Source organism: Salminus brasiliensis, chromosome 4 (assembly GCF_030463535.1).
Source record: "Salminus brasiliensis chromosome 4, fSalBra1.hap2, whole genome shotgun sequence".
In the NCBI taxonomy this organism is placed as follows: domain Eukaryota; kingdom Metazoa; phylum Chordata; class Actinopteri; order Characiformes; family Bryconidae; genus Salminus; species Salminus brasiliensis.
In genome coordinates, this window is record NC_132881.1 from 40,382,466 (window position 1) to 40,399,397 (window position 16,932).

The window sequence follows — 16,932 nt, forward strand, 5'->3', positions numbered from 1 at the left end:
ATTCAATTAAAAAAATGTTAAAAGGAATTCCTGAAAAAAAAGATTTTCCATTATCCAGTTAAATCCGTTCAAAATGGAGGAAAATCAAAACCAAACTAAGGGTTAACAAATCACTAAACAAGAGCTAGAGGTGAGGGGGAGGAAACAGGAAAGCATCCTCTTTGGAAAATCTGAGACCCGTGCCATTATGTTGGGAAGCCACTATATCCCTCACGTAGACTCTAACTGTACTTTAAGAACAAACTCCACTTTTAATCTTAAATTAGACATTAATCCCTGTAGGCTAATTAAAACATTGGCAACAATAATTTAAACCTCTGAACTTTTACAGTGTGAGGCTTTTGTAAGTTTAAGGAAATATAAGAACACAGGCCTTATTTACCAGTGGCAAAAAAAGTTTATTTTAAAAATCTGCTCACTCAGTTTACACGAAAACTCAAGCTTTTGAGGACAGTGAGGTTCATCATCATAAGAACAGAGCTGTGAACAATTCTGCACTTTATTAACACAGCATGAGTCTGACATGCAGTTTTTGTTGGGATTGTTAGAAGGTTTTTAGTCAGATATTGGTGAATATGGCTCATATTTCTTAAGAATACCAATTTAAAAAAATGCACAAATAAAAACAACTACTTTTATGTTAAATATGAAGTGAAATATCATTTAAGAAGCACATCTAAGAAGAATGTTCTAATTGGGACACGCTTGTGAATCTGATCCTGGCTTTGCAAGGCTTCTCTGTGAAGTCTTTACCTGAGATCTGAGCCTTTGCTGTGTTTTAGTTCTTTGTATTCCTGGTTTTGACTCCTTGCTTGTGTTTCCTGGATTTTTGCTCATGGAACCACCTTCAGTGTCTGCTTGCTTGTGTGATGCCCCCTCACCCTGAATAAAGCTCTATATCACATCCAGCCTGACCTCATCTCCCCAGTCATTACATACAATCTCAGATGAGAAATATTAGATATGTAGGCTAGAGTTTGGATTCCACTTGGCAAGATGTTTTTGTGTTTAAAATGCTGAAATAATCTACATTTACATTTATGGCATTTAGCTGACGCTCTTATCCAGAACAACTTACAAGGTTCCTCGTATTACAGAGTCGGGCCAATGTTGTGTTAGGAGTCTTGCCCAAGGACTCTTATTGGTGTAGCACAGACCGGGAATCGAACCCCAGTCTTCCACATGGTGTGGTAGCTCACTGGTAGGTAGTGGGGCTATCTGTTCCGCCACACCAACCACATAATAAACATCATGAACATTAAACTAACAATGTACTGAATAAACTGCTAGTGTTAAATGGAAACTCTGCTAAATGTATAATGTAAATATTATGAATGAATGAATATCTTCAGTTTAAGGAATGAAACCTAAAGGTGTTGAAGTATTACTTCACAGTTCCTGTAATATGGAGTCAATAAACATCACAGCTGTGAGGAAACGAAAGTAACTCTGTTCATTCTGTATGATCAGTAGCACAGAAAACAGGCTGAAGAACAGGTTTTCATTCATTCACTGTGTTTTTATACTTTCATTTACTGTGAAGTGACACAATTGTTATGTAAGGGTGTGATAAACAGATTCTTAAGCCAAAAAGGACACATGAAGACAGAGAACCACATCCTAATATTTAAATATGACCTGTAGTTACTTAAGAGTATCATTCAGAGCTCATCTTAAGGCTTATTAGTCCATTAGTTTGCAACTATTAGGATTTATTTAGTATTTAATATTAAACTAATATGTTATATAAGCAAGTCTGCAGGTGTGTACGGACCAACACAGTTTCTAAATACTCATTACATATCTTTGATCAATGAAGAAAAGCTATTTGAAGTTACAACAAGCAAAGCAGATTTCTAGAATAATCACAATCACCCTGAAGCATCAGAAACGAGATGTTTTATAACAATAAAACAACACGCGTAAGCACATTGCAGCAACCTGTCTACTCTCTCCAAAAGCCTCTGTTGTGGTTTAGGGCTTCAACAAGCTTGTCCTGCAGCCGCTGCTTGCTCTCATACTGAGGAAGCATGAGCATGCAGTGACAGGTGAGTGACTCCGGCAGGTGGTTCTGGGTGGAGTTGAGCAGGACAGAGACGATCATTCTGACCTGCTCCATGCCAAGGATGGGTACGCGATCACAGCCCGTCAGAAACACTGGGAATAGGAACAGAAGAGGAGACCTGAGTGGGCTTGAAATAGCACTGCATAATGAATGGAAAAGGTCAGGCTACTCGCTGGGTACACTGTTAAAAAGCCGTGCATTCAGTTTACCTGATTTAGGTGTGTAGGGGACAGGAGAGAACACTCAAAAATATTATGTTTTTTCATTAATTATTATTAAGTATTTCTTAAATTCCCTAATTAACAATAATAATGAAACTTTCTAACTTGTGTGGACAATAAATCAGCCAGCTGAAATCAGAGTCAGTGCAAATGTGAGTTGGGGTTTACAGTATCTAGGGATGTCCTGATCCAGTTTTTTGTCTCCTTATTCAGACTAAATACCTCAATTGTGAGTACAGGCATTACCAATCCAGTCTGATTTTTGTGATCTATAGATAATATAGACAAACTAGTTGCTTTGGTAGATTATTTTTTAAATTACCATTTTCAATGTGTTTAATATCTCATATTCCAGTCTGACTGACCTCCCTAACGATTTAGCTCCTATTATTTTCAAGCGCTGCAGTGAAATAACTTGTGTGAACTGCGTATAGTAGCAAAAAGAAGACTCTTAGACTCTGTTTACACCTGGTAACTTTACGTGACTGATATCCTGATGAGCTTTTTAAAATCAGATTGTTGTGTCAGACAGAATATGCAAATCCACCCATAAGACGGCAACCAGTTGTTTATTCGCTCAGTCTCTTTCTGTGCTGTGCTAAAGATGGCTGCTGTCTCAGAATTCACAATTTACTATGCTGCTGTGTGTTTCTTCACACTTGGGAAAAGGCAACAGCTTTGCAGTCCATGCTGACATGTTATAGCAGTATTAATGCAGCTGCCTCTCCAAGATGGATGGGTTTATACTGCTATAACGTGGCTCAAATGCGTGTTAAACCACCTCCTGACGTGGTTTGACCAATCTGATTTGTACCTGTTTTAAATGTGTCTAATTCAGATACAGTCCTGATTCTCACGATGCATAAATGAGGTCTTAAACTGAGTGAGCATCACACATGGCCCCTTCTTTACCAGTCAAGATCAACAGTACAATGGCGACTACTAATTGTATAGTGTTGTGAAGGCCCTAAAATTCCTCTCGGTTTTCGACATTAACAAACTGCTGGACTCACGGAGAAAGGCTTTCTTCTGTCCATCTGTCAGCTCCTCAAACACCTCCCAGAAAGTGACAATGGTAGGGTGTTTCAAGTGGTACTGTCCTTCATAAACCGTGTTCTAAATGTAACAACATGTGGACGTTCAGTGTGCTACCATAACATGGTCCCATTATATTGTATTGCATTGATCAAACTGGAAGAAAATGAAGTATTTCGGACCTGTCGAAATATGTCCCAGTCATGTTCTTCTGTGCCCACCATCACTCCTCTCAGCTCTTCGGGCTGGAAGAACTCCACCACGTCTCGGTCACACACTTTGTAGAAGCCCCTTCTGAACTCCTCAAACACTCGCTCCATGGACTTGTTCATGGTGTAATCCACATAAGCTTCAACAAACTTCTTTCTATTAAAATAAGCATAGATATGAAAGAATCTGTAGCCAACAAACACTCAACACCTTATTTTCATACTCCTACTCCTGAACTTCTACTCGCTTGCCAGTTTCGATGATCCACTATATACATTCAGTAGATATACAAATACAGGCTATAGCACATCCTTTGCTGCACAATTAATCCCCACCCACCCAACCCTACTATCGATGGTCAGTTTCTGAGCTAAGAATCTCTGAAAAATGTGCAAAAATATGCACAAAGAGCGACTCTGTGACCAAAAACTGAGTATTAAATAAGAGCTAGAGCATGGCTAATTCAAATTGGGCATCAGCATCAGATGGACCATAGACACATCACTGAGACTGACAGAGCACTACACACATCCACCTTTACCCTAAGAAAGAGTAATCCTGAGTGTATATTATTAATACTGCAGGCATTTAGTATTATTAAAGTTGACTTTGTGGAAAGAAATACACGTATTGTAAATTTGCACTAGTCCAATTTACTTGTTTGCACTTGTCACCAGTTTCCCTCTTTCCTGGGGATCCAGCTCCACATCAATCCCATCCCAGTGCACCTGCAGTTTACGGGAAAAGATTTATTCATTGCTTAGAAAAGCCAAAAAAGCAAATGGGTAGACAGATGTTCTACTTAATGTAACTGAAATATCTCATACACAGAAAGACAGCTCCATATTCTCAACATCCTCATCAGTATAGTCATCCAGTAGATATCGCAAAGACCTGAGGAACACAATCAGAGAAACAAAAGCAGTCCAGTTACTGCCCCTCAGACAACAGTAGGGTTATGCACATCTACAGGGTTACCATCAACCAATCCAAACACACAAGAAAAGCTCAAATACAACAACAATTGCACATAACATACTCAACAAATGATGATTTTAGGGCTGTCATGATTACTGAATTTAAAACAATTAGCTAATTCCAAGTCATTTTATATTATTTATACTTTGATCTATAAAATAATAGTATATCTAATTATTTATAATAGAAGTACATAGTTTATAATATGTTTTAGTGTTTAGCTATGTTTGTTTATTGCATTTGCTGATGTGAGCAATAGTGACAACCCTAGATCATTTCTCAGTAAAGTTAGAGTTTCCAATTACATACTCTCCAATTACAGGTCTGAACTCGATCAGGTCATCCAGGGTGGGCTTCACGTTTACCAGTTTCTTAAACATGGCCAGAGGGAAGGGCATGTGCACTATGTTGCTGTTGTTCAGAGCCAGGCCACAGAGGATCCCAAACAGAAAGTACTGCTTAGATTCTACCTTCGGCTGAAAGAAGGGATTCAGAGTGAGTCAGTCATGCATCTACTGAACAACAGGCATTACTGAGGAAGTGGAGTCAAGTAATGAACTTTGTACCTTGGATGGGAACCAAATCATTGTTTGGCTGTCGTTGTACATGAACATTTCTGAATCTGGAGCTATGAGCTCATTAAAGACATGGAGGAAGAAATCTCTTCGGTTGACGGCTGTTTGTTTGGAATCTTCAACAAAATGCACCTACAGGGACCACGGACATCACAATGAGTATAAGTGTTAGCAAACATCAACACCATGAACAATTCATTGTCAACAAAAGCTAACTTTGGTACTAAATGATTTGTTTTTTATGAGTTGCTATGTAAATTCATTAGTAAAAATAGTGAAGTAATTTTGAAATATTAATTAATTAGGACAAAATGCTCACCACTAGCTCTTTTTCGAAGTTGTCATGGTCAGTGTTAGAAATCTGTCTGAATGTGTCCTCCAGCAAAGCTGTGCGTCTCAGTTTAAGCATCATGATGGGTACGGGGGCCCCTGAAGTGTATAGTTTCTGTTGCAGCCCCATCTTCACCTCGTTGTGAATGACATGGTGGGTCATCTGTAATGCATATTTAATTCTGATATTACAAAAAGATATCTTATCATGTCAGACCTGTAGCCAGAACCACCATTGGCACAGGCTTCAGTAGGCAGGATAGGCTAGACTGCTTTGAAGAAACTGCATATTTGGTGTAACTATGCTTATTTTCTAAGATCTCCTCATAAAAACTATTTAGATGGCTACGATAACAAGTATAACAGTAACAGGATTACCTTTGTTATAGCAGCATCATAGTTCAAAACCATGATCTTGCTCTGCAGATCCAGGAGAAATGGGTAACGGCAGAAAACAGGAGGTGTAGCGTCCACTTCCTCTCAAACATAAGGGAAAACAAAAGTATTCATAAGAAGGTGCTGCATTCAAATGAACTAGTTCACTTCACTTTTACATTCTGGTGGTGCTTTACCTTCACCTGCCCCCATTTAATCTGCCGCCACAGTGTAACGTCCTGCTGGAGTAACAGTTGTAATGCACCAATCTCTTCTATGTAGAACTCACTGATGGGAACTTTCCTCGATTTCTCTGCCCTTTTGTTGCCCTTTGAAATAAGTATGTGAATCAACAATTATTGATCTGCTACTGTGGTCTCCATCCAATATACTGAGCTTTAATCAAAGTCATTTTGTTTGGAAGAAAGAAGCAAGGCTGAACAGGTGCAATCTCTTCAACTAGCTCTACTACACATTGTGCCGAGATGACCAAGCAGGGACACCAACAAGACATGGGATTAATCACAAAAAATAACTTGTTCTTGTTACAGTCTTAAAACTTGTGTTATGCTAGGCTAGGCTAGGCTAAGATATGGGCCTAGTAGGGTGGGTTCAGTGGGGTTATCCACTGTGCTAATACCAACTGATCTAATAATTGTGTAGATCCTAAAGGATCCAAAAAACAACTTGAAGCACTGACCCTGTAAAGATACTTGAGGACTTCCAGCACAGCTCTTACTCCAGGGATATATGTTAGCCACACGTTAGCCTTCAAGAGGAAGGAAAGTGCACGTTTCCACATGCAAATGTGTTTGGTCATCATAGGAGCTTCCATGGAGGACCAGTGGTCTTCTACAAGGCACAGAGAAAATAACCATCAGACATTAATTCCTTAACTTCAATAACTATCAATTCAAACTAGCACAATAATCTGACATCTATCTCTGGGGAGGACAGGTTTAGTGCCTTGGATCCTCTTTTGTCCTTTCATTCCTCAAAGATCTCTGGACATAAAGTCAAGCTATGTAACAACATCCTGCTTTTACAGTATGAGAGCAATAAAGGGGCCACTAAGTGTTTCGTCTCTATACGATGAGCTTTCTCTGTGCATATGTACGAGCTATGGCAGTTAATAGTATGCATCTTAAGTAATATCCATCAATCTTACTTAAGGTTTTCATGGCAGTGTCATTGAGCCTTGTTATGGCCACTGCTAACGGCAGCACAAGCTCGATGACGTTCTGGTCTTCATGAAGAATCGAGCATGTGGGCAGAACTAGGAAGATCTCTGGACACCTCATCACTGGGGCAGCAAACCAAAGGTTACCCACGAGAGGAGTGAGGTTTATCTGAGAGAACAATAACACTATTTGAAATTGAAAATATTTCGGTACAATGGTTGACATAGAAGCAAATTGACGCTGTCCAATGAAAAACGTGTATCTCCAAAATGGCGACTTTACAGGAGAAGGCAAAGACGGAGATACATGGCTTTTATTGGACAGCAGTGAAATATGCTACTCATATGCTACAGCTTCTTAAAAGCATATTTGGGATTACCCCAAATGTAGTCAACTGACATGTTTGATACCTGCAAAAGTTTTGTTAACTAGAGCAACAAGGTCAATATTATGATCTACTGTATCTAAAGCAATAAACTTTAGATGTCAATCACATCTTAACCAGCTGACTACATGATTATGAGAAAAGCCTGCATATTTGATTTTTTGCTGTTTACTTCTAGTAAGATTGTGAAATGCATGAAATGTCCCATTATGCAAAATTTTACTTATTTTAATTAAACATAATTAAAAACTACAACTACAAGTTTTTTGACTCAACTGCTTTCTTGATCCAAGGAATCTTCACCAGCTTGTCGAAGTTCTCGCTGGCAGCATCTAAATCTACTGTCATGGAGCCTGAAGTACTCCTACCAGCAGCTCCACTACGGATGGAAAAATATTCAGTCAGTCAAAACAGAGGAGACAGAAAGACTTAAAGGAGCTTTAGAATTCATGTATCTGGACAGATTTACCTGTCTTTCAAGAAACAAGCAACGAGATTTGAACTTGTCGAAAAAGTCAAGCAAATCTCCCTGTGGTAGAAAAAAAGGTAAAATGGCAGGATTCAACTATATGTGGTACACTGCATCCACTGGGAACACCACTGAAAAGTCTATAATCAAGATTCATTAGATACCGTTTAGCTTCCTCTGTGTTTCTGTCCCTCTCTACCATTGAAACCCATCTCTGCACTTGGGCATCATGTAGTTTTCCAATCGGCTCTCCAAGAACAGAAACCTCAACAAAAAGGAAAAATCATGACTACGTAATTTTAAACCCAGACGTTGACTTTCGTTAAATTAAATATTAGCTTTTAACATTCCTGTTTTAGGTCAGCTTTAGCTTCCCCAAAAACTTTTAAATAATTCTGGACAACAATTAAATAAACAATATTTTATCAAACTACTGTTTGCTAATTAAAGCATGCAGTATATTTACCTTGGGAGGAGGAAAGAAAAGGACATTGGAATTCCAGCCAGAAGAGATCCTCATTTCTATTTTAACAAAAAGATATTTATTAAAAAACATTTCCATATTTTAGAAAGTATGATTACATGCCTGCCCCCTTACAAGGTGGATCTACAGTTAATGCACCGGTTCTATACAGAACCATGACAACTACATGACTGCGTACATTGTTTTTAGCCTGGTATTTACTCTTTGCCTGGTGCATAGAATCAGGGTCTTCTGCATGAAGGACAATTTGCTGTATATATTTATGTTTGTTTATATATATGAATATAAAGTATACAGGTGTATATAGATGCTTTTGGATATTATACAGAACCATTTGTTTCCACAAATTATAACATATTTTGTTAAAAAAATATGTAAAAAATACAGGTTCCTGTACCTGTGGGTATCTTTCCCACTGAATTCCTCCAGGGTTCTTTCAGCCTTACAGGCCTCAGGCTATCCTCTGTGCTACCGTTCCCCAGCTGACCTGTGACCCCACGCCCGAATGCAATGAGGATACCAGATGGCATCAGAACCAGGGTGTGGTAGCTGTTGAGGTATGAGTTGATAACAATGAATTACTCTGGCATTGTACATTCAGTGATAGTGACATGTACGCATACAATTTACACAGATCACAGTCTACTCTACCTTTCTACATCTACATATCTGCAGCTACAGTTCTTCTCCTGATGGAGTTTCCATGGTACAGTGTGTGTGAAAGGAATAAAGACAATACCTCTTTGTCTTCTGAATAATATAAAAAAAGAAAAACACTAGGAATGGGCCAAGGACAGGGGTTCATGGGAAGTTCATTATGGTGTTTACCAGATTTAGCCTAATACTTGTGATAGCACTGAAAAGTCTATTGAACCTCATTATAATTTTTGATATGCATGAAAGTGCACTGTATTATTGGGCACTGTATATCTAATTGGTTTGATTTGCTGCTGTGAAATGGAGGGGGGTGCAGGTACTTTGCATTGCAATGTGAATGGGGTGGGGCTAGCCGCTGGTAGACTGAGTGGGTGGAGATATGTGAATAGGTTGATTCTCATCAGATCAAACAAAATAGCTAAAAAAAACTGCAATGTGAAAGGGCGGCGCTAAACTGTGGTAGGCTGAATGAGTTGAGACATGTAAACAAGTCGATTCTCATCAGATCAGAGAAACGTTTATATATTACTTCTTTATTTCAGTAAAGTGAGGGATATTACACAACAATTTCACCTTTAAGTAAACTCTTAATTAAAGCGAAGTAGAACATAGACTTCAAGTTTAGGATCTTAATAGGAAGTTAATATTTTTTAAGTCATCTTTGTCCTTAAATTTTATAAATATAAAATATTAGTTTGTTCAAAAATAGAAAAAGTAATCTTGCTTAAAGCTTTGAAGTAGAATAGACTATTATTTACAGTGTAGTGTAAACAAAAGCACAGTATTACAGTATCTTTAAATTAAGTGTTTACAGTCTCGCATTTGTTCATATCGGTAGGATTGATATTGTGCAAATAAATAAATAAATAAATACCCATTTGTTGCACCCCTAGCCCAAAATTCAAACCTATGAACATGAACGTCCTTGTGTATCATCTTTTCTTTGTTTTCTTTTTTTATATTCTTGTGAAAGCACTTAAAATTTAAAGTGTCATATAAGCATGATGATTATTATTAGACTGTGACTATCTAATCCTTTTCTTAGCCACCAAATTTGACTTCTTTCTTCGGTCACTTAAATCCAATTTAACAAGCAAAATAAAGTTCACAGTTTAATAACTGTGAGTAACTCATTCAGATCATATCTGTGTGAAATGCCATTACCTGCCACAGGTTACTTGTTTAGCTGCTCCGTCAAGGTCCACAACTTTCCTGGGCAGGAGCTCCTTGTTACTGGAATTGTGTCCAAGCTGACCATATGTACCATCTCCAAAAGTATAGACCTCTCCATTCTAAAAACAGGGACACACTTTCAGGGTGGGGTGGGTGCTGCAGGATGCAACAGTAAATGAGGTGTTGCGAATCTGTGTTGCGAATCCGTGTTTATTTTCCCTCGTGTCTTTCAGTACCTTAGTGAGGACGGCAGTGTGTGCAGCTCCACAGCTGATGTAAGTGATTGGCAGCCTCCTCAAAGCAGGAACGGCACATATTCCAAAGCGACCTGTCACATAAAACGTCATGTTAAAAGACCTTAAAGAAGAAAAACCTGTAAATGTGGCTAAATGGATGAAGGCTAATAGCACACAGACTGTAACAATGCCATTAGCAGGTCAAACTGTCATTTTCCAAGTGAAACACATAATCAGAGAGGGTTGTGAAAAGTGGCATACACTGAATTTTGGAAGGTCGGGAGCTGAGGTGTGTCAGAAGGGCATTTGCTGGGTGGGGGTCCTACTGGTGAGTTTGTAACAGAATGTTTTCGGTATATAAAAAACATGCAAGGTTTAGGTCTGCAAGGTCTAATTCTGTGGTATTCTGTACGCAGATCTGGGTTAGTTATAAAAAGTATTGTGTGACAAGCCTGTGTAATGTCCAGTAAGGCTGTAGTGGGTGGGGCTGAAGGCCTAATCAGGAGCATTTACACTTATGTGGTGTGCTTGTGGCAGTCTTCTCTTTTATTCTTTTGCTTTTGTGTCTAAGGCAGACTTTGGGCCTGTTTTCTTTTAGGTATTTTTGCTATATTTTCCTATTTTCTTTGCCTGATCTTTTATTTTTATTTCTCATTAAATCTAATTTGCCCAAATTCACACACTTACGCACTGTGTGTCCCCCTTGTCATGATGTTGAGACAGTCGTGACAAATATCTCTTCATGTTTCTATTTTGCTGAACGAAATGGTGCTTTATGTGACCAGGGACAGGGAACTAACAAGGTATCATGTTCCTCCTGATCTTAAAAAAGTGACAAATGGGCAAATGGGTGTGCAAACACACTTTACCACAGCTGCTGACAGACTAAGGAACCAGATCTTGTATGTGATGTTATAATCAAAAAGGTGAATATCTGCTCTGTTCTTAAAATCAGTTGAAATGTCATTCTGAAATGATTACAGCACCTTTGTCATCAGTCCTTTTGAGACCCAGCTGTCCTGCACTGTTTGCTCCACAGCAGAAGACTTGCTCTGAATAAGAGAGGGCCAGAGTGTGCGCTCCACCAGCAGAGATCTGAATGACTGGTACTCCGGTGAGAGCCCGGACCAGAGCAGGGACAGGCTGCAAGGACACGGTTTTCCCCAGCCCCAGCTGACCATAGTTATTCTGGCCCCAGGAATACACCTCACCACCTAAAAGAAACAGTTCCTGAACCAATGAGTTACACCATCTTTTTTTCCCTCATCAGTATTGTTTATTCTTAACATTTATTTTTATGAATGTAGGAAAAATGGAAGGTCACAAGTAAACGTGTTCATAGCTGTGACATGACCAGTTTACCAGTGTTTTTAAAGTACATTAAACTTTTGCTTTTACATTTTACAATATGGGCCCTTTAATGTTTTCCTCCCACCAAAGAAGGTACCTGATCATCTGTTGGCTGTCCCACACACACACTCACCTTTTGTTAAAGCCAGAGAATGTATATTTCCACAAGCAACCTGTACCACTGGTATTGGTAGGGGTGATGGTATTTGAATCAGTCTGGAAAAAACAGATGCAATAGAAAATATATAGTGAAAATCAGGATGTTTGAGCAACAGCGAGGAGATGAGGAGGTCTGGGCATTTCATAAGAATCCCATTATTACAATTCTAGCATTTGCAGGAAAACCCAGGGCAGACCCAGGCCCTGCTGGAGGGATTTGTTAAATAGCTGTATTGGGAAGGTCTGGGGATCTCTTAGACTTTAGTGTATAAAAAATACATTTTTAATACAATTTTTAATTTTAATGTATTTAATATTTTTTATTTTAATGATGAGTTGATTTTTACTGATTAATTAAATGAAAAACTTAATTTAATACACTTTAGAGGAGGATAATGAATGGGAATAAACAGAGAGAGAGAGAGAGAGAGAGAGAGAGAGACAGAGAGAGTAACAAGGATTTTATGTTCTCTGTTCTCTAATGCCTTACACTGGTTTGGGGGATTTTGACACTGGGCTGTTGATGCCAAGCTGGCCTTCTCCACCTCCTCCCCAGGAGAACACCTGCCCTGAATCACACAAAGCCAAACTGTGCTCCTGACCACAGGCCACAGCGGCTACTCCCCCGAGACATTCAATAACTACAGAGAGAGAGAAAAAGAGAGAGAGAGAGACACAGACACAATAAATGTTTCCATCTTAAAGTGTATATAATATAATATGATATAATACATGCACACAGGTTGTATAACCTCAATAGAAAAGCACTGACAATGAATGGCAGGCTCTAGGGCAACTGCACATGAGCCTAAGGTTACATTCTTGAACGTTCTGTAAAACAGAGCCACTTCAAGGACCCCAACCCGCCAAGCATCATTGGTTTTGGCAGGTGTTTGTTCAGTCCCATGTCATCTCAAGGCTTGACTACAGCAGCTCTCTCATAGCTGGTCTTCCAATATGTGCCATCGTGTTTTTGCAACTGACTGCAGTCGCATGACTCGTCCTTAATCCCCCTAGTTTTAGTCATGTCACTCCTCTGCTGCTTTCTCTTCTCTGACGTCCTGCAGCTGCTCACCAGACGCTGGACTACACATCCAAAACAGAGCGTCTGTCTATCTGATGGCAGTGGTCACACTCTGGTCTGTAGCTGGAGTATGACTCGGCTTGACCCACTGTCCCTCAAGGCATGTCTAAGACAACCATCTAGACTCTTTTCTAACCTGGTGCCAAGTTGGTGGAATGAAATGCCCTTGGATGTCCAAACAGCCGAGTCACTTGGTATCTTCAAACGCTGACTGAAGATCCACCTCATCTTCATCATCAAACTAAGCACTAATCTTGAAAGCTTGTGATTTACCATTTTTGGTTCTTTGAAGACCCATGTTTATAGAGATGAATGAGTGCAAAGAATCTTTTAACGGTCTACAAAATCTTCACTTGATATAAAGGTTCTTTACCAATTTGAAGGTTCTTCCCACTCACACATCCTCATTATAGACATGGAACCAAATTCTTCATGGAACCAAAAGTGGTTCCTCCATGGCATCACCCAAAGAACCATTGGATGCACTTTTCTATTCACACACTATCCTGTTCACACTAGCTATGGACAGTTTTCTTTAGGGATGCACTGATACCACTTCTTTCTTTCCGATACTGATACCAGATTTTTAGGTATCTGCCGATACCGAGTACTGATACCAATACCAACTCTGATTAAATACTTGATAGCTGGCTTTAAATCCTGATGTTTACAGCGTTCCACTTTTTATAGGTTGTACATTTTAAATATCTTACCCCAAATAAGACATAATGAGATTAAGAATGGCATTCACTGGTTGAGTAACTGCACATTTTAACCATTTCAGAGAAACATGGCCACAAAATGCAGAAACACGTACATATAGGAAGGCATAATCTTGCTAAGCTCGACCAACAGCTTTTTAATTGGTGTTTAAAATTCACATTTCAGAGCAGTAAACAAAAAGTGCTTATGCAGCAATTTCGCATTCAGGTACACGTCTCTGTGTAAAAGGAACTAAACTTCAGTGCGTGGCTTTTAAACAAGCTGCTGAAACTCAACTTTTGGTTTCAGAACAAAGAAAACGTCACATGGAAAGAAAAAATGTTTAAAGTCCCATTAAATGTCTGGTAAAATGGTAATAACTATTTATGACTGGCTTTTACTGGTTATGTAAATGATTGGTTTCCTAACAAAATATGCAAACAAAAATGTTCTATGTAAAACAATATATAATAAAATATATGGGGCATCAGTGAGCTTCATGGTATCTGTGCTCTCTATTGCTGATACCCATACTGTGTATAAGTGCCAGTCTCAGCACCGATACAGATACAGTACTGGTATCGGTGCAACACTAGCTTTCTTAACAAACCATTAAGAACTTCTGTGGGTCACTCTGGATAAATCTCTGCTAAATGTCACAAATGTAAAAGTAAACCCTCACAGCAATGTTCAACTACCTTGCTGCAGAATCAGCCTCTACTCTTCTTGGAGAGTTTCGTTTCCCTGCAAGAGCAGAGACTGGTCCTGCAGCAAAGCCTGACTGACGCCCTGAACTGGAGAAGAAACCATGGAGGAAATATCTACAAACGTCTGGACAAGCTGATAGGAGAAGTGTTTGATAACAGTCATGTGGAGACACAGAGCTGTGACAGCGCATCCTTTTCCTCGAATGGAGCACACCCAAAGTTTCAGCAGAAGCGCTTCAGAAACGAAACTGAAACAGCAGCTTTTATCTGGAAGTTAAATAAACGACTGAGAACATTCAAACACACCATTCAGCACTGAGGAGAAAGCTGGGAACATGGTGATGGACAATTCCCACTTCCACAATGACACCCACTTACTTTCTCTGTTCGCCAATTCTGGGCATGTATGATATCAAGTAAACAGCCCAAAACAACCAAGAGTTCAGGTCATGTCGTGGGAAAACGCTACCTGGCAGCTTCGTGTCTTTGCTCTTCGCTCTCCCGAGCTGGCCCTTGGAGTTTCTTCCGCAGGAGAAAACTCGACCATTTTCAGTCAGAAACAGAGTGTGTTGCTCCCCACACGAAACACTGACAAGCGGCTCATTAATCACGCCGACAGGGGTCGGTTCAGTGAGGAAAAGCCCCTCGGCTGCGGGTAAGAGGAGCTGCCCTTTGGACGCATCTCCCCAGCAGAACATCCTGAGAGTCGCTCCAGAGACTGAGAGTGAGAGAGGAGCTCCGCTGACGGTGAAGAGGTCCAGCTCACTCCGCCAACCCTACCGCCTCCTGCTGACAGCCCTGAAGTCAGGCACTGAAACGCAGCCTGTTATGCAGACTCCTGATTCAGAGCTACTGGTTCAGTGAGTGATGGTAAACTGAAGGGAAGGTGGTGCGCAGGGTTTATAGAGTAATAACGAAGAAGTCTTAAAGATCACCTAAATATCACTGTTGGAAACATAGCACGTCATTAAATGTGATCAAATGTGACATTTGTTAGAATTATGATGTTTAAATTGATTTAACTTCTTTTAAGTTTGCAAATGTTTATAAGTTATGAAGAACAAATCTCAGGCCATGTTTGCATCCACGACTCTGAAGACCTCGTTCATGTCTGGCCAGCACAAATACAGAGCTCTAGCCTCCAAGCCTGGTTTTAGTCTGCCCCAGGTTGACTTAAGACTTTCACTATTCAACAGGGATTTGAGATATCAATGTAACTCGTTCCTGCAGATTTCTCCTGTACAACATCCGGAGAATTCGACCCTTCCTCTCTAGAGACGTCACCCAGGTGCTTGTTCAGTCTCTCGTCACTTCCAGACTTGACTACTGCACCTCTCTTCTGGCTGGTCTTCCTCTGCGCACCATCAGGCCCCTGCAACTCATCCAGAATGCAGCGGCACGGGTCGTCTTCAACGTTCCTAAATTCAGCCATGTCACTCCACTGCTGCATTCTCTCTTCACTGGCTTCCTGTAGCTGCTGCCCTCATCAGATTCAAAACCCTGACCCTGGCCTACAAAGCCAAGACTGGACCAGCCCCTCCATACTTGATGGCAATGGTCAAAAGCCGATCCGCACCAAGAGCCCTTCCAGCTTCAAGTACGGTTTGGCTCGACCCGCCATCCCTCAAAATCCACGGAAGACAAGCGTCCAGGCTTTTTTCTGTCCTGGCACCAAAGTGGTGGAACGAGCTGCCCCTGGGTGTCCGAATGGCCAAGTCGCTCGCTGTCTTCAAACGCAGACTGAAGACCCACCTCTTCAGAGAGTACTTGGACGAATAGCGAATAGAGTACTATGGTCACCTTATTGACTTGTATTAGTAATGTCTAAAGCTTAGAGGTGTCTTTGAACTTTTAGTCTATTCTAACTAGCTGAGGTTTTTCTTGGGTAAATAGCAAAGCACTTTTGTAAGTTGCTCTGGATAAGAGCGTCTGCTAAATGCCTTAAATGTAAATGTAATATCTTAATAATGTCTGGTCAGACTCTAGTGGGCATTAGTGCACATCCTAAATGAACTTCTAGTCTCCTACTGTAGAGAAAACATGGTTCTCAACCTGCTTTCATACCTTATCATTAACCGGTAACATATTGGCCTGTTGCAGTATAGCATACAGCAACAGTAGCGGAGGATCTAGGGGGATCTGGAAAGACTTTGAAGAACTTGTCCACATTGGGTCATGAATGAGGTCTTTAAATCCCTGCTAAATTTCACTTTACTAATTGTTACCTGTGTACTGAATTGCTCAATATGCCAGTTGTTGCCGGTTATCTAAGAAATATGACATGAGCTTGGGCCAAATTAAATCAGGTTTTGTGTGTAGTTGTTTTCCTTAAGAGAATCTAGTCAAGAATATACTCGAACCCAGCCTACCTTACTAGTACAGGGGAAACCCAAGTGCTCTGTACAGTGAGATACTAGTTCTAGGATGAGTATTTGTTGTGCTGTGATTTATGTAATTATTGCCTTTAGTAGTCGTTGATAATGTGGTGTTAGAGGTTAAATCTACAGGAAGGTGGAATCTAGGTAGGCCTGTGAGCACAGGACTTGGGAAATACTA

The 16,932-nt window shown here is 40.0% G+C and overlaps 1 protein-coding gene across 1 annotated transcript; it reads right to left on the minus strand.

Annotated features, from left to right (window-relative positions):
• Window positions 1-1,498: 1,498 nt before the first annotated feature.
• On the minus strand, window positions 1,499-15,115 carry LOC140554933 (probable E3 ubiquitin-protein ligase HERC4). The gene is made up of 23 exons (XM_072678463.1): window positions 14,846-15,115; window positions 12,374-12,524; window positions 11,858-11,940; window positions 11,361-11,588; window positions 10,375-10,466; window positions 10,130-10,257; window positions 8,706-8,857; window positions 8,291-8,346; window positions 7,989-8,089; window positions 7,825-7,884; window positions 7,632-7,734; window positions 6,958-7,138; window positions 6,490-6,641; window positions 5,987-6,118; window positions 5,793-5,891; window positions 5,404-5,577; window positions 5,076-5,216; window positions 4,819-4,985; window positions 4,359-4,425; window positions 4,189-4,259; window positions 3,504-3,687; window positions 3,300-3,402; window positions 1,499-2,157 (listed from the first exon to the last, which is right to left on the minus strand). The coding sequence occupies exons 1-23, from the start codon at window positions 15,072-15,074 to the stop codon at window positions 1,946-1,948; spliced, it is 3,066 nt and encodes a 1,021-aa protein (XP_072534564.1). The 5' UTR covers window positions 15,075-15,115; the 3' UTR covers window positions 1,499-1,945.
• Window positions 15,116-16,932: the final 1,817 nt, after the last annotated feature.

What these genes read in the sequence shown, in the direction of transcription:
- LOC140554933 (XM_072678463.1), bottom strand. Translation starts at nt 15,074, where the DNA reads ATGTTCTGCTGGGGAGATGCGTCCAAAGGGCAGCTCCTCTTACCCGCA. An exon ending in TCAAAATCCCCCAAACCAGT is followed by an intron (nt 11,941 to 12,373) that starts GTAAGGCATTAG and finishes TGTTTTTTCCAG; the next exon opens with ACTGATTCAAATACCATCAC. An exon ending in TCCTCAAGTATCTTTACAGG is followed by an intron (nt 6,119 to 6,489) that starts GTCAGTGCTTCA and finishes CTTATTTCAAAG; the next exon opens with GGCAACAAAAGGGCAGAGAA.